Source organism: Podarcis gaigeae (genome assembly GCF_964106915.1).
Source record: "Podarcis gaigeae genome assembly, chromosome: 2".
Lineage (NCBI taxonomy): Eukaryota > Metazoa > Chordata > Lepidosauria > Squamata > Lacertidae > Podarcis > Podarcis gaigeae.
This window is the reverse complement of record NC_139679.1, coordinates 18,810,312-18,836,842: the sequence shown is the minus strand read 5'-3', so window position 1 is coordinate 18,836,842 and position 26,531 is coordinate 18,810,312. Positions and strand designations below refer to the sequence as shown.

The following is a 26,531-nucleotide window of genomic DNA, read 5'->3' as shown; positions in this document are numbered from 1 at the left end:
CGCTCAGCTGGGAGACGTGAGGCTTCCTGCCCCCCAGCTGAGCAGTTTAAGGAAACCCCCGCCCCTCTCGTGCCAAATGGCTCCTTAAGCCAAGGTTACAGTCATCAAAATGTCCAGTTGCCTTTGGGGGGCAAGATGGCTCTACAAAGTCTTATTTTTCAAAGGATGGACTGATTCTCGTTCTCAGTTAAACATCTCATCTAGTTCAGATGACAACCTTGAGCTATAGGTTAAGAGCTCAGAGAACCTAAACAAGAAAAGTTCCTTGATCCACATATATTGGCCTATTATGACCTCTTTTTCTTAAGAGTGACTGCTCTTTGCTAAGGCTTCACAGAAAAAAAGCATTTTGGTTTCAGGAATTCATTCCAATTGTGCAGATAAGATAGAATTGATAGAATTCTACAGGATGGGGTATTAGCGTGTGAAAACAGTCCAGATCCAATGATCCCCAAGCACACACCTACAGATGGTGGAGATGTCAGGCACCATCCTGGCGTACGTGCATCTTCACTTGGTCACAAGGGGTTGAAATCCAGGCACAAAATGCACCCGGTGCCTGGCTAATTTCGAACACTGATCCCAATATGCAGCAGTGGTGCCCCACGTTACCCCACGTCACCATCTGCTACTGCCACAATGCTGAAACTGAAAAGCTACTGTAAGCAGCCAATAGTCTTTAAGGTCCTTAAGGTGCAGTTTTGAGGTCTTGAAGAGGCTAAAACTAATAAAAACGCTTAATTGAAGTCGGAGGCTCTAATTAGGCTGCTGCCTCCATCGCCATCTTGCCTATCCCTGCCTAAACTCTGTAAGCACATCTCTTTACTGGAGAGCAGAAACACGTGGCTCCTTAGCAGTTCATCTGCTTTGCCTGCAAAGGCTTCCAGGTTCAAGCCCCTGTATCTCTAGGTGGAGTTGATAGAAAATCTGGGGAGCTGCTACTAGACATTGTAAAAAGTACTGAGCCAGCTGGACCCTCAGTTTCTTGATAATCCATTCAAAGACTTGGGAGAAATTTATCCTGTACCAAAGAAGATGCCTTCTAATTACAGTGGTACCTCGGGTTAAGTACTTAATTCATTCCGGAGGTAGGTCCATTCTTAACCTGAAACTGTTCTTAACCTGAAGCACCACTTTAGCTGATGGGGCCTCCTGTTGCCGCCGCACTGCCAGAGCACGATTTCTGTTCTTATCCTGAAGCAAAGTTCTTAACCCGAGGTACTATTTCTGGGTTAGCAGAGTCTGTAACCTGAAGCGTATGTAACCCGAGGTACCACTGTATCTTCTTTGGTACAGGATAAGTTTCTTCCATATCTTTTAATCCATTATCAAGAAACTGAGGTACTATTTGATAAGTGCTTCCTAAAAAGGTAAAGGTAAAGGACCCCTGACAGTTAAGTCCAGCCGCAAACGACTCTGGGATTTCGGCGCTCATCTTGCTTTACTGGCCAAGGGAGCTGACGTTTGTCCGCAGACAGTTTTTCTGGGTCATGTGGCCAGCATGACAAAGACGCTTCTGGAGAACCAGAGCAGCACATGGAAATGCCATTTACCTTCCCACTGGAGCAGTACCTATTTATCTACTTGCACTTTGACGTGCTTTTGAACTGCTAGGTTGGCAGGAGCTGGGACAGAGCAACGGGAGCTCACCCCATCACGGGGATTCGAACCGCCAACCTTCCGATCGGCAAGCCCTAGGCTCAGTGTTTTAGACCACAGCACCACCCGCATCCCAAGTGCTGCCTAGTACAGTCCAAACCAGCTGTGTTTGAGTTGGGGAGGTGGGGCTCATCACTAGTGCAAGATTTACGTATAAGCTAAACAAGCTGTAGCTTAGGGCCCCACTCTCTTGGGGGCCCAAAAAAAATTTAAAGGAAACAAATTGGATGTACATTTCCAAAATATAAGATAAAAAACAAATAAAATAAAGCCTACATGCAGCGTAGGCTCCTATGATGTAAATAATGGACCCCATCTGCTAGCCTGCTCCATAAAATATCACTGGTTTGCTCATTTCTATATATAGGGTGCCTACATTCTGCATGGACTGGTTGCATGGCAATATGTGCAAATGGCTTTAGATACCTATTAGGTCCATAAATTACCATATAGCATATATTCAACACAAATAACAGTGACAATTTGTTGTTGACAAAGGACAGCTGGACTTATAAAGGGCCCCATTACATCCAGTAGCTTAGGGCCTCACCAATCCTAAATCCGGCCCTGCTCATCACACTTATTTTTGTAATGGTCTCAGAAATGCAGAGCACTTCTTCACATGTATGGGAAACTGTTTGGAAAATGAGCCAACTTAGAATGAATTTCCTTCCTCACTGCGCTCTCTTTTCAAAGCAGACAAAGCGAGTCTCTTAGCCAGGGACATTGTCAGTCAGAAATGGGATTGTTTTGTCATGGAAAATGCATTCTCCTCAAATAACAGTATAGCATCACAGTGACAGAGGAACATTACTGTTTCAAGCAGCAAATACAGACTGGGGCGGTGGGGGGTGGGTGAGGAGGAATGAGTATTTTCTAAGCTCAGTGGATAAACACCACTATGGACAGATGGGTGCGAGAAATAATCTCTAAGGAAGAGTTAACAAAATTGCCAGGCAGAAATTGAGGGAGAATACGAGGCAACAGAATGGTCTCTTGTCTTCTCTCTCTGTGACCTCTATCCAGAGTGGATAAAGATGGATGACTTTTATTTTTTTAAAAAAATACATTATGAACATCATGGTGTTTGTTTGTTTGTTTGTTTGTTTGTTTGTTTTGAATGAATCTGAATGCAAGCATGTTAAACCTACACTTAAAGATCATTTAAAACTGGATCAGTGGCCCTCTTTCAAACACATTAAATTAAAGGCCTCTGTGATATGTAAATAAAATCCATGGGGATAGACAAACACACACACACACACACACACAGAGAGAGAGAGAGAGAGAGAGAGAGAGAGAGAGAGAGAGATCACAAGGTCATATAGTACATTTGCTGTCATGGGATTGATATAGCGAGACATGAACTGGCAGGTGAGATGAGCAGACTTCAGGTGAGTAGAATCTGCTTTAATTCTTGAACCCTAACATCTGTCAGTCAGCATCAGCTACAGAAAGACATGCACTTAAGCCCTGTTAGGGTGTACAGTGGTACCTCGGGTTAAGTACTTAATTCGTTCCAGAGGTCCGTTCTTAACCTGAAACTGTACTTAACCTGAAGCACCACTTTAGCTAATGGGGCCTCCTGCTGCCGCCACGCCGCCGGACCCCAATTTCTGTTCTCATCCTGAAGCAAAGTTCTTAACCTGAAGCACTATTTCCGGGTTAGCGGAGTCTGTAACCTGAAGCTTATGTAACCTGAAGTGTATGTAACCTGAGGCACCACTGTACTTCTTTACTCCATGGTTAAGTAAACACCCTTCTTTGGAAGAAGGGCTTAGTGGTAGACTACTTTGCATGCAGAAAGTCCCAGGTTTGAATCCTGGCATCTCTAGGTAGGGTTTGGTCCAAAACCCTGGAAAGTCGCTGCCCATCAGCTTCTTGTGTCCCATGATGGTGAGCAGGGACACTCTGCCAAGCCCTGCTTCCTCCAGCTTTCCAGCTCTACTTTGTTCCGACCCTCCAAGTGTCCCTATTTTCCAGGGACAGTCCTGGATTTACTGAAGCCACTCCAGTTTCTGATTTGATCCTAGAATGTCCCGCTTTTCCTTAGGACATCCCTATTTTCCTCGAGAATTGTTGGAGAGTATGGAGTTATGCGATTTCCAAGTTAAGGAGATAATTACCTATACAGCCTTTAGAAGACATCTAAAGGCAGCCCTGTATTGGGAAGTTTCTTAATGTTTAATGTTTTATTAAGCTGGAACAACTCCTGGGTTGGGGCAACCGGCTAAAATGTTTTAAACGATGCTAATTTTGGTTCCTCTGTGTTGTTTTTGTCAGGTTGGTGTTGGTTAAATGTTTAGTTGGGGTTGGAGGTTATTTTAATTTGGGTATAACAGTAAACTGTTTATTGTTATTATTGGTTTCTATTGATTTATAGGTTTGTTTGTTGAATGTATAAGTTATATTCTGTTTCTTTATGTTTGGTGTTTGTTGTGTTTTTATATATGCTGTAAGCTGTCCAGAGTGGCTGGGGAAACCCAGCCAGATGGTCAAGGTATAATTAATGAATTTATTATTATTATTATTATTATTATTATTATTATTATTATTATTAGTTATTAAATAGGGCGTCTCCATTTTCATGGGAGAAATGTTGGAGGGTTTTAGTTTAGAGTCCTCCATGAATTTGAAGCCATGGAGAGAGCCTTCATGTATGAATAAAAGAATATTTGCATCAGCCATTGGCCATAGCAATAAGACAACAGTGCGATATACAAAGAATAGAAATAAAAAGTCAATGATATAAAATACATTTTAGGGGTTTGAATCAATAGTCAAATAGTGGATCTTATTCTGATTGCCCCAGCTAAAAACCATGCAACCTTTGCTGTCACCTGCTCATCTTGATCTGCCAAGAGAAAGGACACTGTGGCAGTGGTTGGATGACCTGGAATGGGCAATAAAAGAGGAATGATAATCTCATTCCTCAAGTCTTTATAAAGAGTGCAAGTCAGAAGGGCACGTGCCACTGAGTAGAGGAGGCTCCCTGTTTTAGGTTTTTTGCCCCCAAACTTGTGGAAGGGATGGCAAACTGGGATGAAGCTGACCATGCTGGGGTTGGCAGGCTTGGACAGCTCACTCTCACATGTTAACTTTACTTGGGTAAAGGTAAAGGACCCCTGACCATTTGGTCCAGTTGTGACCGACTCTGGGGTTGTGGCACTCATCTCGCTCTATGGGCCGAGGGAGCCGGTGTACAGCTTCCGGGTCATGTGGCCAGCATGATGAAGCCGCTTCTGGCAAACCAGCAGTGCACACAAACGCTGTTTACCTTCCCACTGGAGCGGTACCTATTTATCTACTTGCACCTTGATGTGCTTTCGAACTGCTAGGTTGGCAGGAGCAGGGACCGAGCAACGGGAGCTCACCCCGTCGTGGGGATTCGAACCACCTATCTTCTGATCGGCAAGTCCTAGGCTCAGTGGTTTAACCCACAGCGCCACCCGCATCCTTTACTTACACACAAGTAACTTTACTTACACACAAGTAAAAAATAATGCCTGAGTAGAGCTTTACAACATATAATTCTGGGCCCAGGAATTTGCCTTTGGTCTCAAAACTGAATGGGACCCAGGGTCCCTCCACACAAAATCCACTTCTTGTTCCTCCAAGCATTTTTCATTTCAGTTGTAGAATTTAGGTTTGGGAAGTAGGAAGAGGAAGAAAACCTCCTTTCTGCTGCTGTTGCTAGAGACAACTGTGGGTCAGAAATCCTTGCTGACTTATTGCATATCACCAGAAATCTATCAGTAGATTGAGATCTACCTTCCGTCCACCCCAGTGCATAGCAACTGGAGGAGATTTAACTGTTCACTTGGGTGACTGTTGATGGGTGCTGTTATTTGCAATTTGCTCATGAGATTATGACCGTCGCCTTTTGGACATTTTAAGAACAGACATGGGGACTTGGGGGTGAGTGAAAAGATCATTTAACTGTTTGGTTTGTTCAGTTTAATAAACACATTTGCCATTTTGTGTGCAATTTCCTTTTAGCCAACATTCCTAATGCTTTGCACGCATAATGAGCAAAGTTAAGTAACTCAGGAAAAACATAATGAGCAAAGTTATCTACTAAGCAAGCTGTGTGCCATGTAGCATTTCCTGGAGTTAGTAAACATATCAAGTTACATAATGCGTAAAATTATCCAAAGTATCTCCTTGTAGGTAGGGTAAAAAAATGTATTTGTTTGTAAATGTGCATGTTTTACTGTAGCAAATTTTTATGCTTCCTTGTCCTGGAATTACAAATTACCAGGGAGAAGTTTCCTTTAAATCAGTGATTTAAACTGGCCCTCCAACCCTTGGTGTGTTAAATTTTGATTTAAGTGGGGAGTTACTCCACTCCAAGTCATCCTACCTCCCTGCTTTGGGACATCACCAAGAGCTGTGTGCAAATGGCCTTTCAAAATTCTCCACGGTTTTTTTGTTTGCTGAGAAATTAGGAGGATCATTTCACTCAATTTGTCCTGGGGGAGAAGAAATTATTTGACACTTCCTCGTTAGCACAGCCCCCCTCCCCTGCCACTTGCTGCAAGTGGCTGCAGCAACATATGTACATACAGCCTGGCCACCATTTTGTGTTCTGCCTGATGCCTAATCCAGAATGCGGCAGCCAGACTGGTGACTGGGAGTGGCCGCCGAGATCATATAACACCGCTCCTGAAAGACCTGCATTGGCTCCTAGTACGTTTCCGAGCACAATTCAAAGTGTTGGTGCTGGCCTTTAAAGCCTTAAATGGCCTCAGCCCTGTATACTGAGGGAGAGGCTCCACTTCCATTATTCAACCCGGACACTGAGGTCCAGCACCGAGGGCCTTCTGGCAGTTCCCTCACTGTGAGAAGCGAAGCCAGGAAACCAGGCAGAGCCTTGTCAGTAGTGGCACCCACCCTGTGGAATCCCACTCATCAGATGTTAAGGAAATAAACTATCTGACTTTTAGAAGATATCTGAAGGAAGCCTTGTTTAGGGAAGCTTTTAATATTTGATGAATTATTGTACAGTGGTACCTCGGGTTACATACACTTCAGGTTACATACGCTTCAGGTTACAGACTCCGCTAACCCAGAAATATTACCTCGGATTAAGAACTTTGCTTCAGGATGAGAACAGAAATCATGCTCCGGTGGTGCGGCAGCAGCAGGAGGCCCCATTAGCTAAAGTGGTGCTTCAGGTTAAGAACAGTCTCAGGTTAAGAACGGACCTCCGGAACAAATTAAGTACTTAACCCAAGGTACCACTGTATTTTAATATTTTGTTGGAAGCCGCCCAGAATGGCTGGGGAAACCTAGCCAGATGGGTGGGCTATAAATAATAATCATATATTATTATTATTATTATTATTATTACTCATGGACCATTCCCCAGGGCCGTGTGTCTGTGTGCACACGTGTGTGTGCGTGTGCATGCTAAATGGCAGCTGGACACCTTTAAAGGTGATTCCCTCAACCCCTTTTTGGCCAGAACTGCAGTAGATTTACAGGCAAGTTCATCATTTCAGAGGGAATTCATCCTGCCAAATTTCAGCATAGTTTTTAGTGGTTCCTGGTCCCCAGTCCCTCCCCCCCCCCCCCGTCAGTTAACAACAGTTAGAAAGAAATGACTTTATCTTCCCTAGGGTTTTGTGGGTGTCTGATCTGAAAATATGAGATGTGTACACAAAAGCCCCTTGCCTGCAATTTGTCAGGCTTTATCAGCTCCAGTGGATCTAAAGTGCCTAGAAATTTCATTCACTTCTGTCAAAAGGAGAGAAAGGTTATAACCATTTTATGATTTCCCAATAGTGACAGGGTGATGGTTGGAAACTAAGGGGACACTTATGGGCCCAAACTGCTTTGGACAGACGAAACAGACTCTTTTGGACCCCGAGCTAAATTGACCCCCGGTCTACAAAGTTATGAAATGCTTTGGACCGAAATGGACTGTTTTCCAAACACCAAGCTGGTATCTGAACCAAATCTTGTGGTTGGTGTATACCACCAGAATACATCCTGCATCTACCAATACGTTCTTAAAGACCTGAATTTAATCTTTTTATGGAACAGAGCTAGTAATTCATTTTTCCCCTTTTTGTTTTTAAAAAACTACGTTAGTTGAGGGAAATGCTAGATGGGTACTCTTGAAGGGAAGTTAAAATGACCTGGTGTGGACCACCTCCTTACTCTGCAAAGAATTTCTGTGATTTCAGGGAAACTGCTCATGGTATAATCTGCTACTCAGTACAATTGTGGATATTGCAGTCTGGTCTTAAGAAAAGAGATCTTAGCAGCAAGCTATCTTTTCTGCTCCATTAAAGGTATGTCTGTGAGGCTTTGCCGTAAGAAACTGACTGGCGTTAAGAAACTGTACAGCTGGAAGGAGAAATAGCTCCATCAGCTTTGCCACTTTTTTATGGCCTACTTTTCTGCTTTTATATTTGTGTCTGAACTCCACCCCTAGCTTAGACTATACGCTGAAAATAGGATGTTCTGAAATAGGATCTTTAACAAAGCTTCCACTAAGATGCTATATCATTTTATGAGGAACTTAAAATGTTTTTGGTTAGTATCAATGAAATCAGGAATCTCTATTTCTGCAGTATTTGATAATGTGTAGCTGTGCACTAGATGGTGGTTGTGATTTTAATCCTAGGTAAAGGCCCGTCGAGTCTGAATGGAATAAAGAGGTGCAGGGTGGCGGAGAGGGTATTCATTGCTCTCTTTCTCTCTCCAGCCTTGCAAAAAGTCCACAATAGTTAACTAGCCCTCCATGGTTTATTGCAATCAGAACAAGTAGCTGTGAGCCTTCTGGTTCTTCTTTTGATTAATCTCAGTAATGTCCAAACTCTTAACAGTAGTTAATATCAACTATGGTTTGCTTGAAACAAACCAGCTTCATCGCCCATGGTCTGAATTCTACCACATTTTCTGGGGGGTTTCAAAGTGATTTGTTGTGTTTAATCAAAATTGGAAGCAGAAAGCTTCTTTTCTCCTCGTGGCTTTGCTGGAAGAAGAAAAGGCCCAAGCATTGTGGATTATTCCTGGCACAATATCATTGTGGTTTTTATCATGACGCCTGATGTGTGGTTCTTTGCTTTTCTCTACAATATCGATTTTGGTGAATCAGTTTTGCTTCAGGGAGCCATAACTATTGATACTACAGTGGTGCCTCGGGTTAAGAACTTAATTCATTCCGGAGGTCCGTTCTTAACCTGAAACTGTTCTTAACCTGAAGCACCACTTTAGCTAATGGGGCCTCCTGCTGCCGCTGTGCTGCCGGCACGCGATTTCTGTTCTCATCCTGAAGTAAAGTTCTTAACCCAAGGTACTATTTCTTGGTTAGCAGAGTCTGTAACCTGAAGCGTCTGTAACCTGAAGCGTCTGTAACCCAAGGTACCACTGTATATTATAGAAATGTTTAAGTGTGCAGGATACTTCCCCCTTTTCCATCTGGTTTCCCTGGTTGCCATTTTAGCTGGGCATTTTGCAGCATGTACATAGTGAGTTATAGCTTCCAACTACGCATACATATCATGATAGAGGGCTTGTATTTGGTTTGTTAAAATGTATGGTCTACATACTGATTTTCTACGTAGATAGAATGTTTCAGTGTGCTCTGGTGTTCCGTTGTGTCAGAAGAAGTTTAGTCCTGCTGGCCACATGACCCGGAAACCTGTCTGTGGACAAACACCAGCTCCCTCGTCCTGAAAGCAAGATGAGCACCGCAACCCCAGAGTCACCTTTGACTGGACTTAACCGTCCAGGCGTCCTTTACCTTTACCTTTTTTACCCTTATCTGTTGAAGAATAACAAAAAAAGAATTATTGATAATATGAAGGCTAGCTTTTCCAGAGTAGACTTTTAACAGCTTGGGCCTGATTTCAGAATATTTAGGGTTGTACCCAACAATAGTCATATTAGGAGAAGTCTCATTTAAATTAATGGACATGTCTAACTTAGGCCCATTAATTTCAGTGGGTCTACTCTGAGTGGGAAATAGTTGGATGCAACCCTTAGAATGCAGTGGAACAAACATCAGTGGGTAGGTTTTTCAAGTTTTTCCTCATCTACATTGATGCAACCCACAGTCAGTTTGAATAGCATCTTTCTATCATCTTAGATACACTTGTTTTGGGGACTTCAAGGAAAGGCACAGAATAGACCACAAAAGTAACTTTATAATGTAACTGTTCCTTTTTAACATGTCCATGGGAGGGGGGCCTAACAAAGATTCAGAACTGCATGCTTGCTGTGCAACAATATCATTGAATTTAGGTTAATTAGTGTTCTTGCCTGTGATAGGTCTTTTGGTTTTCATTTCAACTTGTGAAAAGCCACACAGCGAGATTAGAGTATCAGCCTTTGAGACCCTGGATTTTCTTGGGAAGTCAGGGTTACTTATATTGATCACCGCAACAGAAGGATAGCAGTCTGTCTTGGTACCTGTACTCCTTTTTAAAGCCATTATACAGTGGCCTGTTTCTGTACCTTCAAAGGCACAGAGGAGCTTTCCTAACTTCTGTTTGCAGGAGTAGATGAAAGGCAAGAGATAGAGAGTTCTTTAGTTTCTTTTGTATAGCCTAAAGCTTCTATGCCATATTCCATACCCAGCATTTGGCTTCGTAGACTATGGGAAAGAACTTTTAATTCTCAAAGACAGGCAGAGCTGGAAAACTTTGTAGAGAAATTGCAGTGTAACTTGTGTTGCCCGCTGCCTTTTTCTCCTTGTGCTGCCTACGCTTGGCTAAAGGAGAACTAGAGGAGAGAACTCCCAGTTTCCAAATATTGGAAAGATTTCTCCTGGTCCAGTTTTTGTTCTTCCAATGCCCATTTAAGTAAGTTGCATTGCAGCCCTAACAATGACTTCTTGAAAGTAAGTGCCACTCAGTTCTGTGGGGCTCGCTCCCAAGTTAGTGGGGTTAGGATTGCAGACACTCTCACTTTTTAGAAATACAGTGGTACCTTGGTTCTCAAATTTAATCCCTTCCAGAAGTCTGTACCAAAACCAAAGCGTTTCAAAACCAAGGCGCACTTTCCCATAGAAAGTAATGCAAAATGGATTAATCCATTCCAGACTTTTAAAAACAACCACTAAAACATGAATTTTACTATCTAACGAAACCATTGATCCATAAAATGAAAGCAATAATCAATGTACTGTACTATAAAATAAATAAGACAGTATTGTAGATAATTTTTTATTTTTTAAAATTCTTACCTGCACTGATGATAGTCATTGTTTGGATGGGGGGGGGGGGGGCTTTTATCCATTTCCGCAGTCACACAGTCAATAAATCAGTAGCTGAACTGAATTCCACACAGTCACAAAAACAAATTAACTAAAAAGAGCCTCAAAAACAAAAGCGCAAAATAATAGCAAAAACAAAAATGCCAAACTTAATCCATTCCAGAAGTCCTTTTGACCTCTGAAATGTTTGAAAACCAAGGCGCAGCTTCTGATTGGTGCAGGCGCCCTGGAAACAATAGCCGACAACTGCATCAGATGTTCGGCTTTCAGAAAACGTTTGAAAAATGAAACACTTCCGGGTTTTCGGCATTTGAGCACCAAGGCGTTTAAGAACCAAGGTACCACTTTATAACCTTGAATACCCTTCCCCAATTTTCTCTATGCACAGATCCTTGCACAAGTTCATTCCTTCACATGGAGGAGGGCAGCAGTCACTGGGCCCCATTGATGTCATCATGCCTCTCTGGCTTTATGCCCAACCTCTGCATATCAGCATAATGTGGTACTGATGTGCATAGACATACTTTCCAGAACTGCTAAATGTGGGAAGCTTGGGTCATTATCACAGGAAGGGAATTTGTGAAAGGGGATTTCTGTCTTTTTGCCTATTAACAACCCGGTGTTTTGAGATTTGTCTTGACTTAGTCTTCTCTAATTTAGTCTTCTCTTGACCCATTGCAATCTGGCTTCTGCCTCCAGGAGTCCCCTCACAAAATCACCAATTATTTATTTTCTGCCTCATCTAAATGTCTTTATTCAGCCCTTGTTCTTCTTGATCCATCTGCGTGGATACAGTTTATCCCTTTCTCTTGCTTGACTCCCTTTATGCCCTTGGCTTCATTATCAGTGATTCCATCTTGCCATATATATCATTATTTCAAAAATTCATTATGGAGAATCTCTTCCTTTGCTTTGCTCTAAAGAGAGTGGGTATGGGAGAACTTTGAGGAGGAGGAAAGAAAAGACTCCTTAGCCTTTTTCCAAACTCATATATATATATATATATATATATATATATATATATATATATTTGCTTTCGTAGATTTTCACGGGTACAGGAATGCAGGTTTTGGTGTCCTCGGGTGTCTTCCCGTGTAAAAGTTGGGGTGTCTAGGCGACGTTTCGACGAGGTCTCACTCGTGAGACCTCGTCGAAACGTCGCCTAGACACCCCAACTTTTACACGGGAAGACACCCGAGGACACCAAAACCTGCATATATATATATATATATATGTAAGCACAACACCCTGACCCCACAATGGAAAACCTCCATATACTTTTCTGCCACTTTGCCAGACAGACAAAAAAATGATGCCTCTTTCATGGGGAGCAAAGACTTTTGCAAAATAGGGGGTGGGGGTCAACACAGCACTTTAAAAATTAGTAAGCCTACAGGAATTTAGTAATTTGCATTCTGAGATGGAGAAAGTATGGGATTTATGAAATTGGGCAAGATGATGAAATGGTGGTTGAATGTATTTTGAGCAAAACAAGAAACCTGGTCTCTCTATGGAAGCATTTTATTTAGTGAACCCTTGATAATGCCTTGCTGTTTTTTATTCTTCTCTTCTCGTCTCTTCCCTCCCCTAATGCAAAATTTAATAAGGTTTCATGGCAGCATAACCTTGGATGCAATATACATTTATATTGTGCCATAGCAATGGAAAACAGTTCCACAGTAACTCAAGATACCTTATGGACAAGTCCAATGCTGATTGTGGTAGCTTTTGAAACATATGAGGGACAGATCCACAAATGAAACTGTCAGTCGGTAGAGCATGAGACTCTTAATCTCGGGGTTGTGGGTTCAAGCCTCATGTTAGGCAAAAGATTCCTGCATTGCAGGGGGTTGGACTAGATGACCCTCGTGGTCCCTTCCATCTCTACAGTTCTATTATTCTGTGGTAGATGTGTCTGCACCAACATGCAGTAGGCCCTCTGTGTATGGTTCCGCCTTCACTTAACAACACTGTTCTGTTTATCTTGCTTTCCGATTTTTCAGATGCTTGCTTGCTTTAAGTTTGTGAGTGTTACTCTGCTTACTAACCAGAGTTCTTTAGGCAGCTTTAAAATACAATAAAATAGATAACGGTTACTAGGGCAGCACTAATATGCGTAAGTCTTCCCTCCCATGGCCCAGTTGACTCTGCTGACCTGCAACTGGCTTTTAAAGCAACCAGATAGTAGTTGCTCAAAGCCTCAGGCTTCCTCACTAGGCTGCTGCTGCTGCTGCTGACAGTTTCTGTTTCTGGTGAGAGATTCAGGAAACCCTGTGGGACCAAAAGGATTAGCAGATGCTTCTCTGCACCCCAAGTCATAAGATGTTCCAACTCTCACCCGAAGCCTGAATTGTTGCCTCTTATTTATTAAATGTAGCTCTTCACTGAGAACCAGGCCTTTATTTGCTGAGCTCTAGGTGGGCCCTTTGTTTTTACTATCAGGAAAGCCTGAAATATATTGCTTAACAAAATAATACATTTTTGTTTGAAGACATTTTAAAGGAGCAAAACTAATTATATAGTTTTGATGTATGGCACCACTTTAGAATCTCAAAGGAAATAACCAGATGAATCACACTTACTGAAGGCAGATGATTCTTATCTTTTCCTATCCCCTGCTTCTTTCTGTGTATCAGATTCGGCTTTATTCTAAATAATACATTGGGTTTTTATTAAAGAGATAAAGACTGGGTGTTTTGTTTACAAAGACAAGATATAAATTCTGTGTCAAGAAAAAGCATTATCTGACTTTGCCTAGGGAATCTCAATCTGGCAGAGGCTTGGGGTTGTCTCCAGCTAAGTTTTACTCAAAGTAGAGGCATTTAAATTATTGGATCCAAGACAGTATTTTCCATTAATTTCAATGGTCTACTCTTCAGTAGAGCTAATATTGGATGCAAACCTTGGCATTATGAGCACACAGCATTTGACAGTCTTATTTAGGATGCTGCACAACTGGTTTTATATTTTCAAAACAGTAACTTGGTTTCCTGAAGTGCAAATGGCGGGAAGCCTAATGGTTGGTGGTGGAAGGTTTGGAGGCACAACAGAGGAATCTGAAGAATCTAGCTTTTTCACAGCATCATAGTTATGGTTGTGTGCCTGTGGCTAGGTCCATATTCAATGGAATCATGCAGTGAGACTTTGAAGTGCAGTTCTGGTAGGGAGCAGGATGGGGTGATTTGTAGCTCATTCTCACTGTGTGATCTGTGGGGCTAAACAAACACATGAAAGAAACACAGTTAACACTTCTGGTTCCCATCTGAAAGGTCCATAGCTGAGGGGACATGATGTACCCCTGCTTTTTTTGTGGGACAGATGACTACAGTGGTACCTCGGGTTAAGTACTTAATTCATTCCGGAGGTCGGTTCTTAACCTGAAGCACCACTTTAGCTAATGGGGCCTCCTGCTACCGCCACAGGAGCACGATTTCTGTTCTCATCCTGAAGCAAAGTTCTTAACCCGAGGTACTATTTCTGGATTAGCGGAGTCTGTAACTTGAAGCGTCTGTAACCTGAAACATATGCAACCCGAGGTACCACTGTATTTAGATGGCCTTGTGTTCAGTTGGAGTCAGTGCTAGCTTGCATTGTCTTGTACTAGCATCTATGAAGTCTCTGGCACTGTTTGGCTGCGCTGGTGTGAAAATGTTCTAGCTCCTTGTAGATCAAAGTGGTCAGAATATTTTCCTTCTCTTGTGAGAGCAAGAGTTTCTGCCTGGCAGAGTGGCATTATGTTTTTAATTTCTGGAGTAGAACATCTTATTTCTTTCAATGTGCCAAATAGGGTGTACACGATTACAATTGTAAAACTGTTGATCTATCATTCACATTTGAATTTTCAAGGGGAAGGCAAGTGAATAAGAGATCATGTTCATCAAGTTGTTTTCTGATTTAAGATGCTAAATAATGTAAAGTGTTTCAATTGTTGCATTTGAGCCCAGAAGCCTGGATTGGTAGCAGGCACGTGGGTTAAACCACAGAGCCTAGGGCTTGCCGATCAGAAGGTCGGCGGTTCGAATCCCCGCGACGGGGTGAGCTCCCGTTGCTCGGTCCCTGCTCCTGCCAACCTAGCAGTTTGAAAGCACATCAAAGTGCAAGTAGATAAATAGGTACCACTCCGGCGGGAAGGTAAACGGTGCTTCCGTCTGCTGCTCTCGTTCGCCAGAAGTGGCTTAGTCATGCCAGCCACATGCCAGCTGTATGCCGGCTCCCTCGGCCAATAAAGTGAGATGAGCGCTGCAACCCCAGGGTCAGCCATGACTGGACCTAATGGTCAGGGGTCCCTTTACCTTACTTTACCTCTGATCCAGCCTCTGTTCTCTTGTGCTTCATTGAGCTGCGAAGACACATTTTTCTTCAGGTAATGTGAGAACTTGAAAATCAGTCCTTCTCAGCATGGGTTGGTTAGGCCGATAAAGAAAGCTACTATCCCTACTGCAACCTTCATCATCATCATCATTTTATTTGTATGCGCCTTTCTACAGTTAAAAACAATGCTCAAGGCAGCTTACAACATGACAAGATTTACATAATTACAAAAGTCATAAACAATAAACCACATCAAAAAAATACACAACCAAATGGAAAACAATTTCCACATAAATCAAAATCTAAAACTAAGAATGCAGCATTAATATCACAGTTTAAAATGCCATAGGTAAAAAACAATAGCAATAAAAAAACAATGCTTTTGTTTTGTTTTCCTTATAGGCTACAACCTTCTACATATTTATTCAACCCTTTCCAAGTCACAACCTTTTATCTAAATACCAAGCTAATTATCAATTCCTGTTTCCCCACCAGTGACTATAGATAAGCATGGAACGATATGCATTTTATTTTATTTTATTTTATTTTATTTTATTTTATTTTATTTAGAGGAACAGTTCATCCCCCTGTTTAAACCGTGGCAATTTTCCCTCTAAGTAGTAGTAGTAGTAGTAATAATAATAATAATAATAATAATAATAATAATAAATTTATTACTTATACCACGCCCAATCCACTTGTTCTAAAGTGATTGTGGAAGTTACGATGCTCGCTGCTGTTTTGGAGATTATTGGCAGGTTTATTGTGTTTTAGTATATTGTTTAGTTGTTTTTATTTTTATTATTCTTTTATACTGCAAGCCACTCTGTGATTTTAAATGAAGAGTGGCAGGTTAAATAAGTTTAAACTCTGTATATCTCAGTACAGTAGAACCTCGGGTAATGTAAAGTTTGGGTTGCGAAAGCGGCAAACCCGGAAGTATTTTTCTGGCTTTCGCCACTTGCGCATGTGCAGAAGCGCTCTATTGTGCTGCACGCATGCGCAGAACAGGCACCTCCAGTTGCGGAAACCTCAGAATCTGAGCGGAGCTCCGGAACGGATCCCGTCCGCAACTGGAGGTACCACTGTATAAGTAGTGCTCTGCTGCAGAAGTAGTAAATAACTTTTCTTAGACCAGATATCCAAAAGGAACATCCAGTTCAACACGAGCATGGGCATTTTCTGTGGTGGCTTCCCATCTATGGAATACTTTCCCCAAAGATGCTTGCCTGGTGCTACCATTACATATCTTTAGGTGAAAATATTCCTCTTTACCCAGGCCTTTGGCCATTATATAATCTATGGCCTGTCAAATGGGAGAGGTGACTGTTATTATGATTATTTTATTATTCGGCTTTGTATTATGTTTTTTATGATGATGTGTAAATTATGTTCTTCGTGTTGCACACTATCCAGGATCTTTGGATAAAGGGTGGTATGTAAATCGTCATCATCACATTAATCAGTGTCCAGGGCAGCTGTTTACCAGGTCCATCTGGTACACAGACTGAGACCCTATCTGCCTGCGGACTGCCTCGCCAGCGTGGTGCATGCTCTGGTTATCTCCTGCTTGGACTACTGCAATGCGCTCTACATGGAGCTACTTTTGAAGGTGACCTGGAAACTACAACTAATCCAGAATGCGGCAGCTAGACTGGTGACTGGGAGCGGCCGCCGAGACCACATAGCACCGGTCTTGAAAGACCTACATTGGCTCCCAGTATGTTTCCGAGCACAATTCAGAGTGTTGGTGCTGACCTTTAAAGCCCTAAACGGCCTCGGTCCAGTATATCTGAAGGAGCGTCTCCACCCCCATCGTTCCACACAGACACTGAGGTCCAGCACTGAGGGCCTTCCTGTGGTTCCCTCACTGTGAGAAGCCAAGTTACAGGGAACCGGGCAGAGGGCCTTCTCGGTAGTGGCAACCTCCCTGTGGAACCCCCTCCCACCAGATGTCAAAGAAAACAACTACCAGACTTTCAGAAGACATCTGAAGGCAGCCCTGTTTAGGGAAGCTTTTAATGTTTGATGTATTACAGTATTTTAATATTTTTTTGGAAGCCACCCAGAGTGGCTGGGGAAGCCCAGCCAGATGGGCAGGGTATAAATATTAAATTATTATTATTATTATTATTATTGGGCAGATTGACTCATATCACATTTCTGTATACTAAAGAATAAATGTCTCATATGGTGGCGCCCGTCAAAGGCTACATTGCCATGCACAGGAGCCTGTCTTCACTTTAAGAAAGTAATATAGGACTATTGCAAAATCCATCACTGGAGGAGCTGTTTCACTTTTATTTGCTGATTTGAATATATAAAAGAGCTGCTTGACTGATGGTCCCTCAGATCAATAACATACTCCATCTTCCACTGACAGCCAAAGAGCAGGAGGAGAGAGGAAAGCCTGACATAGCAAATAAATAACCTTGCAGGTGTAGAAAATGCCATAAGAGTTGGAACAGCTTCTTAAGCAGAAGTAATTATTTTATCGAACTTCATGAAATAGGTCTGATTCAAAGTTTGCAAAAGTCAGAGAAAGGGCTTCTTGTTTTGCAGGACTATTTTTATGTCATATATTTTGCCTCACTCCACTCTGATTACTTATTGAAACACATTTGAATGGTCATAGAAACTGTGAATGCACAACCATGATCTTGGAAGATTCAGAGTTTGGAAAGAGAAGCTTACTTTTTTGTCTTATGGCAAGCAAGCATATTTTCTTTCTTGTCTCTGTTAGCTCCCCCTTTCTCCCTACTCCTGTAGCACCTGCCCCCAGTCTCCCAGATTGCTCCCCTGTTCCCCCTACCCTCTCTCACTCACAATTTCTGCTGCACTGCTTGGGCATAGATCTTAGCCTTAAAAGAACGTAGAGCTAAAGGTGTCACTCTTCCCATTTCCTCTTAATCTCTATGTACTTTCAGGAGTGGGGAGAAAGGTAACCGCCTTCTCCAGGGACTTTGAGAGTGCCAGGGGGACAATTGCTCTCACAGGTGCCACATTGGAGATCCTAGCCATACAACAAATGGATTGATGAAAATGACATTTCATCTGGGGCACCTAAGTAGTCTGAGCTGACTATAGTTAACTGTATGACTTCATCTTCAGTGGGTAGTGAAATGCCACAGGATTTCTGACTACAGTGGTACCTCGGGTTACATATGCTTCAGGTTACATACGCTTCAGGTTACAGACTCCGCTAACCCAGAAATAGTGCTTCAGGTTAAGAACAGAAATCATGCTCCGGCGGCGTGGCAACAGCAGGAGGCCCCATTAGCTAAAGTGGTGCTTCAGGTTAAGAACAGTTTCAGGTTAAGAACGGACCTCCGGAACGAATTAAGTACTTAACCCGAGGTACCACTGTATTTATGAACACAACAAGTTCATGACTATTTTTGTGGGAAATTTTGTGTCGTAAATCGCCAGTCTTACAATTATTTTTAAGAATTTGATGTGCTGTTTGCTCCATTCTTAAGACCAGGGGTTTTTTTTAGTGGGAACTTGGAAACACGTGAGTTCTCTTACCTTTAAAAAATTAAATAATTGGGGGGGGTGTCAGGGGCAGGGGCTGGAACGGATATACACCCAATGTTTGAGCCAAAAATCCACCTATATCTGTAATCAACAAAGTTGTGGCCATTTCTAATCCAGATCATTGACTTATTGAGTTTATTAATCAAATCTTACATTTAGCCACTGCCCAGGGGGAGGGAGTGGCAGCACTGCAACTGGACCTTGCAACAAACAAAGAAATAAACTTCGTGGTGAGTTCCCCCAGTTTTTTCCAGAAAAAAGCACTGCTTAAGACCATCAACATGGCATTGATTTAAATGTAATGACAGGAAGATAGTTGGACACAGTTACTGGAGCTGGGGCCAGACATTGTTTCGTTCCAATTTCCGCAGTGATAACATTTAAACAAGAGAATACTAGGAATAACTCAAGTCTGCTGAGATGATGTGCCAGTAAACAACTGTGTATGATCAGGCACAGGAGCTATAAAACTACTGTGTTGTCAGTTATCACAACCTGTAGCATTACAATTGCAATGCAAGAAAACTCAAGACGTTGGTTGGGTTAGCAGGCATCAATAATAAATAATAATAATATATTTTATTTATATCCCGCCCTCCCCAGCCGAAGCCGGGCTCAGGGCGGCTAACAATAATAAAATAATACAACATTCTAAAATCATTTCATTATAAAATTACTTCAATTCAAATTGATGGCAACCATTGGGCTAGAGTTCTGTGAAGATTGCCAAAGGAGGGAGTCAGGCTGTGCCCTGGCCAAAGGCCTGGTGGACCAGCTCTGTCTTGCAGAAAGATGTCAAGTCCCGCAGGGCCCTAGTCTCTTGTGACAGAGCGTTCCACCAGATCGGAGCCACAGCCGAAAAAGCCTTGGCTCTAGTTGAGGCCAGCCTAACCTCTCTGTGGCCTTGGACCTTCAAGATGTTTTTGTTTGAAGACTGTAAATTCCTTTGTGGGACATACCAGGAGAGGTGGTCCCATAGGTACGAGGGTCCTAGGCCATATAGGGCTTTAAAGGTTAAAACCAGCACCTTAAACCTGATCCTGTACTCTACCGGGAGCCAGTGCAGCTGGTATAGCACCGGGTGAATGTGATCTCGCAGCGAGGACCCCGTAACGAGTCTCACTGTGGCATTCTGCACCTGCTGGAGTTTCTGGGTCAGTCTCCAGGGCAGCCCCACATAGAGTGAGTTACAATAATCCAGTCTGGAGGTGACCGTCGCGTGGATCACAGTGGCTAGGTCAGGGCGAGAGAGGTAAGGAGCCAACTGCTTAACTTGGTGGAGATGAAAAAATGCCGCCTTTGTTATAGCTGCAATCTGCACCTCCATGGAAAGGGAGGTGTCAAAGATTACACCCAAACTCTTAACGGACGGTGCTGGCACTAATTGTGTCCCCGCAAGAGATGGGAGTTGCCACCCCAATCCCATATCATCCCGTCCCAGCCAAAGGACCTCTGTCTTCGAAGGATTTAACTTCAACCAGCTCCCACGTAACCATCCCGCCACAGCTTCCAAACATCTGATCAGTGTGTCTGGAGCCGAGTCAGGATGGCCATCCATCAACAGATAGAGTTGGCTGTCATCAGCATACTGATGGCAGCCCAATGCTACTGCTTTGGCAATAGCCAGATTCATAGCACTACTTGTAGGCAAAGCCATACTGTAACAGGTAGCACAACTGACATTAATTTGTCTAGAGTCATGGAGTCATCAGCTTGGTGTAACCCCACTTGATTGATACAGTTCTCCAAGGAGTTATAATGGGATTGTAGCTAATATAGCACCACATAGGATGGGCTTGCTCTCTCTGTCGAAACAGATGATTCTTTGTGGCTTTGTCAGAGCCAAATAAATCTGTAAGACAGGCACGTAAGGGAATTAAGATATGGGCAGTGTTGTTTCGGTTTTCTATTTTTAAAGCTCTACTTTGCAGTTGGCATCAGTAGCCCAATTGCAAGGTCAGCCTTGCTTTGGAGAGAGGCAGGCATCCTGCCATCCTGTCAGATGGGTATGAGATTAAATAGCAGAGGCCCACTGTGAAATGTGTACACCGGGCAGGATGCTCAGCAAGGGGTATTCTTGTGGCTATCTCATTTTGATTTCTCAGCCCTGTGTTTTGGCGACTTTTGTTACTAATCCAGCTTTGGTGTGGATTAAGGTTTGAAGCAAATACCCGCCTTCCTTACTCATCTTTCAGTGTGGAGAGCCAGTGTGGTGTAGTGGTTAAGAGTGATAGACTTGTAATCTGGGGAACTGGGTTCGCGTCTCCGCTCCTCCACATGCAGCTGCTGGGTGACCTTGGGCCAGTCACACTTCTCTGAAGTCTCTCAGCCCCACTCACCTCACAGAGTGTTTGTTGTGGGGGAGGAAGGGAAAGGAGAATGTTAGCCGCTTTGAGACTCCTTCGGGTAGTGATAAAGCGGGATATCAAATCCAAACTCTTCTTCTTCTTCTTTCAAGGCCTCGTGGCCTTTTGCATCAGACTGATTGGAGGAATGAGGGAAACCACATGCCTCTCCTACCCCCTCCTTCCTTTCAATGTGTGCCTGCAAAATTGAGCCTTCTTTCATTCCATGGAGAATGTCGAGTCCTGCTTTGGTGGCATTAGAATCTGCTTCAGTGCATGGCATGGCAGAGTGCAAATTCATGTCAGCCATTTGCTTCATGCACAATTTTCTCCAGTGTGTTTTCCCTGGACTGGTGTCAAATGTAGAGATGTCACGGTTCAAAGAAGAACATCCCTTTGGAAATGAACTCCCCAATTTGCCTGCTTGATAGCATAGATGTTGCCTTAGTTTTCCTGTCAGTCCCTGTAATTCAGGATTGGTTCTGACAGTGCTTTCTATCATCCCTCCATTATTTTAAGTGACCTTCAGATGGTATCACTGGCTCCCTAATCTTGGGCATGTTCTCTAACACATCTCACCTCTTTGCAGCCCAACAGAATATTAGCAGTCATCGTAAGCCTTTCTGTAACATGTAGTTGCTGGTACAGCATGATTTAGGATTGGGATGTTAGTGTTTTTCTCTGGGACTTTCTGTTTAGTATGTTTAACTTGATGCTTCTTGACCTGATAAGGATTTTATAAATATAGAGTACTGGCACAGTGTTTGCTAGGTTGTTGGCTCCCTTCTATACAGTTGCACTTCAAGCTCAACCAGAAATTTAGCACAAAACCATGATAATCTGCTTTCTTGTTCATCTGGAGCGGGGGGGGGGGGGGAGAAAGTATTTTCAACTTTCCCCTCAACTTTCCCTGCACAGTAAGCATGGCTTATGCAGTGCCCAGCCTTCTCTGTACATGGAGGTTCTCTATGCAGTTCAGAAACCTCTTCATTTCCTGCTGCAGGTAGGTAAAGGTAAAGGACCGCTGGACGGTTAAGTCCAGTCAAAGACAACTATGGGGTGCAGCACTCATATCACTTTGCAGGCTGAAGGAGCTGGTGTTTGTCCACAGATAGCTTTCTGGGTCATGTGGCCAGCATGACTAAACCGCAACTGGCACAACGGAACACCGTGATGGAAACCAGAATGCACGGAAATGCCGTTTACCTTCCCACTGGAGCTGGTGTTTGTCTACAGATAGCTTTCTGGGTCATGTGGCCAGCATGACTAAACCGCAACTGGCACAACGGAACACCGTGATGGAAACCAGAATGCACGGAAATGCCGTCTACTTTCCCACTGCAGCGGTACCCAATGCTTTAGAAAAACAGCACTGCCGGTACCTATTTATCTACTTGCACTGGTGTGCTTTTGAACTGCTAGGTTGGCAGGAGCTGGGACAGAGCAACGGGAGCTCTGTGGGGATTCGAACAGCCAACCTTCTGATCAGCAATCTCAAGAGGCTCAGTGGTTTAGACCACAGTGCCACCAGCGTCCCATTATACTTTATTATGCTTAATGCTACAATGGTGATGGCAAAGGCAGGGGCAGCAGTGCACTTTTGGTGGTGGCAGCTCAGAACTCATCACCCTACAGACCCTTTCGCCATGCTTCCCATCTACACGTAATCTCAATATTTGATTGGCTTCCTCAGTACTTGTTCCTAGATAAGCTACACATTTTTCTATGTTTGGCAACTCAGTGTTTGTTTTGGGGGTTCAAGGTCTGCTGTGCTTTCACAAATGCATTGCAAGGTACTTGGAGGGCCTTTCACATGCAAGCAAACTGTGCAAGACATCCTTTTAGACCAATTCTCAGCTTATGCTTGCATGTAAGCCTCATTGACACAAATAGGACCTGCTATCCAATTTGAGAATTGAAGCACGGTCTCCACTACCAACTCTTGTTGGTTCTGCACAAGGCAGTCGTAGTCGTTTTTGTATTTTCAGGATGTTGTGAAAGCAATATGGAAGACTGTAGTTATCAAAATTTTGAAAACATTTTGCCCTATTTTTATTGTTTTCATTTTTCCCCCCCTACAGCTCAGCAAAATTCACCAAAAATCCATGAAGGCTGGTGGGCTTATAAAGAGGTGGTCCAGGGAAGTTTTGTTCCAGGTAGGTGCTAAATTTCCAATCCAGTGGTTGTGTGGGTTGCTGCTCTTTTCTGGCATATTTACCAGCATGTACTATTTGATATCATATTTAAAAGATTGAGAAGTACTGATACCTGTACACCTGTGCATTGTAACAAAAATCTGAAGAACACATCAGATCAGCACTATATTTTTCACTTCAGCCAAAGATGCATTGTTACATATTTGGAAGGCCTTGTGGCTTTCTAACTTCCTTGATTCCCTCCCCCCAAACCGTACATCTTAAGCTTCTTTTATGTGAAGTCAGGGGAGGAACAACAAAGCTTGCCGCTGCCTTCGGCTGCAGTTGTGTGCATTCAGTCCTCACTGAAATCTGTGGGGCCCTTCGTTTCAAGAGATCTTAGAAAGGCAGACTCTTTTAATTTTTTTCGGAGCATTTTCCAGAGAACGACAGCCGCAAGTGTAAAAAGAAATGATCCTAAATAATGAAACAATAGGGGAGACTGCATTGTAATTGTAGGGAGAGAGTGATTCCACAAAGAATAGAATGCTGGTCTATCTTCCACTTGGCTATGTTGATGATTCAAAGTCTAGGAGTGTTTTCTTTGGCTCAAACAACAGGCACCTTCCAAGACTAGGAGATTTTCTTTGGGCATATGCTTTTGTGAACTAGAACTCCTTGTTGGATGCATGGAATGTGATCCTCAGTTGCCAGGTTGTGTGTGTGTGTACACATATATACATGGGTGCAAAGGGGGAAAGATGTAAAGGTTGGCATTAAGTGAAAATGGAACACAAAAGTACAGTCTGACAATTCTATTAGTATTTGAAAGCGTGCAAAATGAACTTTCACTGAAACAGTGCACAGTGATAACACAATCATCTTGGCAGTGTTGAATGGGATAGGAAACCATTGTCTCTATTCAGACCCAAATGAATAAAAAATCCCAGAAAGGTGAATATATTCAGTAAGGATTCTGCAGGCAAGAGGAATTTCTCAGGATATTTAGATATTTTGGAATGAGATAATTGGAAATATGGATACTGGTATATGCTAAGTACTATAAAACCTAGAGGGAAGATGCAGTTTTCCCTTCTGTCTGGGATATGTGGGCACATGTCAGAGAGTTGTGATAAGCTCAGTATTTCTTTATGCATGTCCATTATGAGTCCCCAACTGATTTGGACATACCCAGTCTTTAGCGCTGCCACACCAGTTTACATATGACACATTTACGTAAATTGCATGCTGACTGTTAGATCAGAGAGCTTATTACACAGCACATACCTTTGCCACATATTATTAAAAATGCCAAACAAAAATGTCTTCTTCCCACAGTGACTCAGGGCTTGTGTACCCAACTATTCTAGGATAACAACTCACAACTTGACATAATCCTCTGATTTTGCTTCAGCCCCTGAACATCTAAACAAGATAGAAGTGGGTTGTAAGAGAGCCCACTATGACTAGCAAGATTAGAGGCTCTTTCATCCTGGAACTGGTGATCATGTAAATAGTAGCAGACTGTATATCTCTGGTATATGAATTTTGTAGAAAAACAAAGTGATTTGTGGATGGCCTTCGATACTCATTAGTAGTAGAAGTAGCCTACTATTCTCACTGAGGGCATATGTTTGAACATCCTGAAGAAATGTATATTCCTCCCTGCTATCTCATTCTTCTTTCAACTACAGAGTTACAGGGATTAAATGTGGGACCTCATGCAAACAAAGCGTATGTTCTATCACTGAGCTATGGCTTCTTCCCTGTATTATACAGAATGTGTGCATGGTATTAACTAGTTCACATTTTCAAATGTCAGTGCATAATATTGGCTTTCTGAATGCATCTTAGAAACACTTGAATTAACAAACAATAAAAAAGAACCGCAACTTTTTCTCAGGAGTGCAAAGCAACTGCAAATCCATTTTGTCAGCCTCTGCCTGGAATGCCCAGCAAACTCAAAGCTACTCCCTAAATGTCCAAGTGTATAACTAGAATATTAAGTAGAACATGCTAAGCAATTCCAGATTCATTCTCCAGGTCCTGCAGAGATTTGTCTTTGGTGAGCACTTCATAAAATGCAATCATATGTTCCATTCTGTTTTCGTTATTTGCTCCAGAGGCTGACAAGCCATGTTAGCAATGTGTTCAGTGACTGCCTTTTAGTTTTTGTTTATCCTTTCCCTAGATCCCAAGAACATGTAGAGATTTGCAGTAATGTATCCAAAGGAGATGTTTCTCTTGGTCTAATATCACTTGATTTGGGCAGCTTTGAAACAATTGAGAGTGAGCATGCTTCCATTGAGGAATTAATAATCAGTTGATATATATTTAGGTATTTGTATTTGGAAGTGAGAGCTGGACCATAAAGAAGGCTGATCGCCGAAGAATCGATGCTTTTGAATTATGGTGCTGGAGGAGACTCTTGAGAGTCCCATGGACTGCAAGAAGATCAAACCTCTCCATTCTTAAGGAAATCAGCCCTGAGAAGAGAAGACTCTTTGGAAAAGACCCTGATGTTGGAAAAGATGGAGGGCACAAGGAGAAGGGGACGACAGAGGACGAGGTGGTTGGATAGTGTCTTTGAAGCTAACAGCATGAGTTTGACCAAACTGTGGGAGGCAGTGGAAGACAGGAGTGCCTGGCGTGCTCTGGTCCATGGGGTCACGAAGCGTCGGACACGACTAAACTGTTACGATAATGAAGCAATGCAGCTGCAAAGTCCTAGCTTGAAGTGTAAACATGATGGGAATGTTGGGACTACTGTGGGAACAGAGGGGCAGTCATTTCACAGTGCGCAGCACCGGAATTACCTCACAGGGTAATATGAGCTGTACAGGATGTACAGGAAGCTTTTGTAACAACACTGCTGGAGTATGGAGAGAGCAGTCACGTTTTTTGTAACACTGCAAAGACAGAAATAAAAGCATGTAAATACGTTTCTGTCTATCTCTTTCCCCTGCCTGGGGGAGGCAGGAAAGAGGGGTGTGTTCTTCTCACATTTGAGAAGAATTGCCGATCGAGACCTTGCCTGCGTCTGCTGGGGAATGCAGCCAGGGAGGTCAAAAGGGAATCAAGCCGGGTGCCTGGACAGCTGCCAGCTTCTCATGAGAAGGGCTTGAATTTCCAACATAAACAACAACAACAACAACATTTGTATTTGATTCAATTAAAAAGGCATCTAAAAAGCATCAGTGCTAGGGGTGGGGAAGCTAGGACCTTCCAGATGTTGTTTGACCCCTAACTCACATCAGCGCCAATCCGCATGGCCAATGTCTGGGATGATGAGAATGGCCACTTACCCAGTCCTGG

The 26,531-nt window shown here is 42.9% G+C and overlaps 1 protein-coding gene across 4 annotated transcripts in view; it reads left to right on the top strand.

The window, feature by feature from the left end:
* The window catches only part of CA10 (carbonic anhydrase 10), a 336,993-nt gene that overhangs the window by 40,608 nt on the left and 269,854 nt on the right, over positions 1–26,531 (top strand). For all 4 annotated transcript variants that reach the window (XM_083727791.1, XM_083727792.1, XM_083727793.1 and 1 more), the window contains one exon: positions 23,163–23,237. In XM_083727791.1, the coding sequence (XP_083583917.1) occupies positions 23,163–23,237 (75 nt within the window). The remainder of the gene's footprint in view (positions 1–23,162; positions 23,238–26,531) is intronic.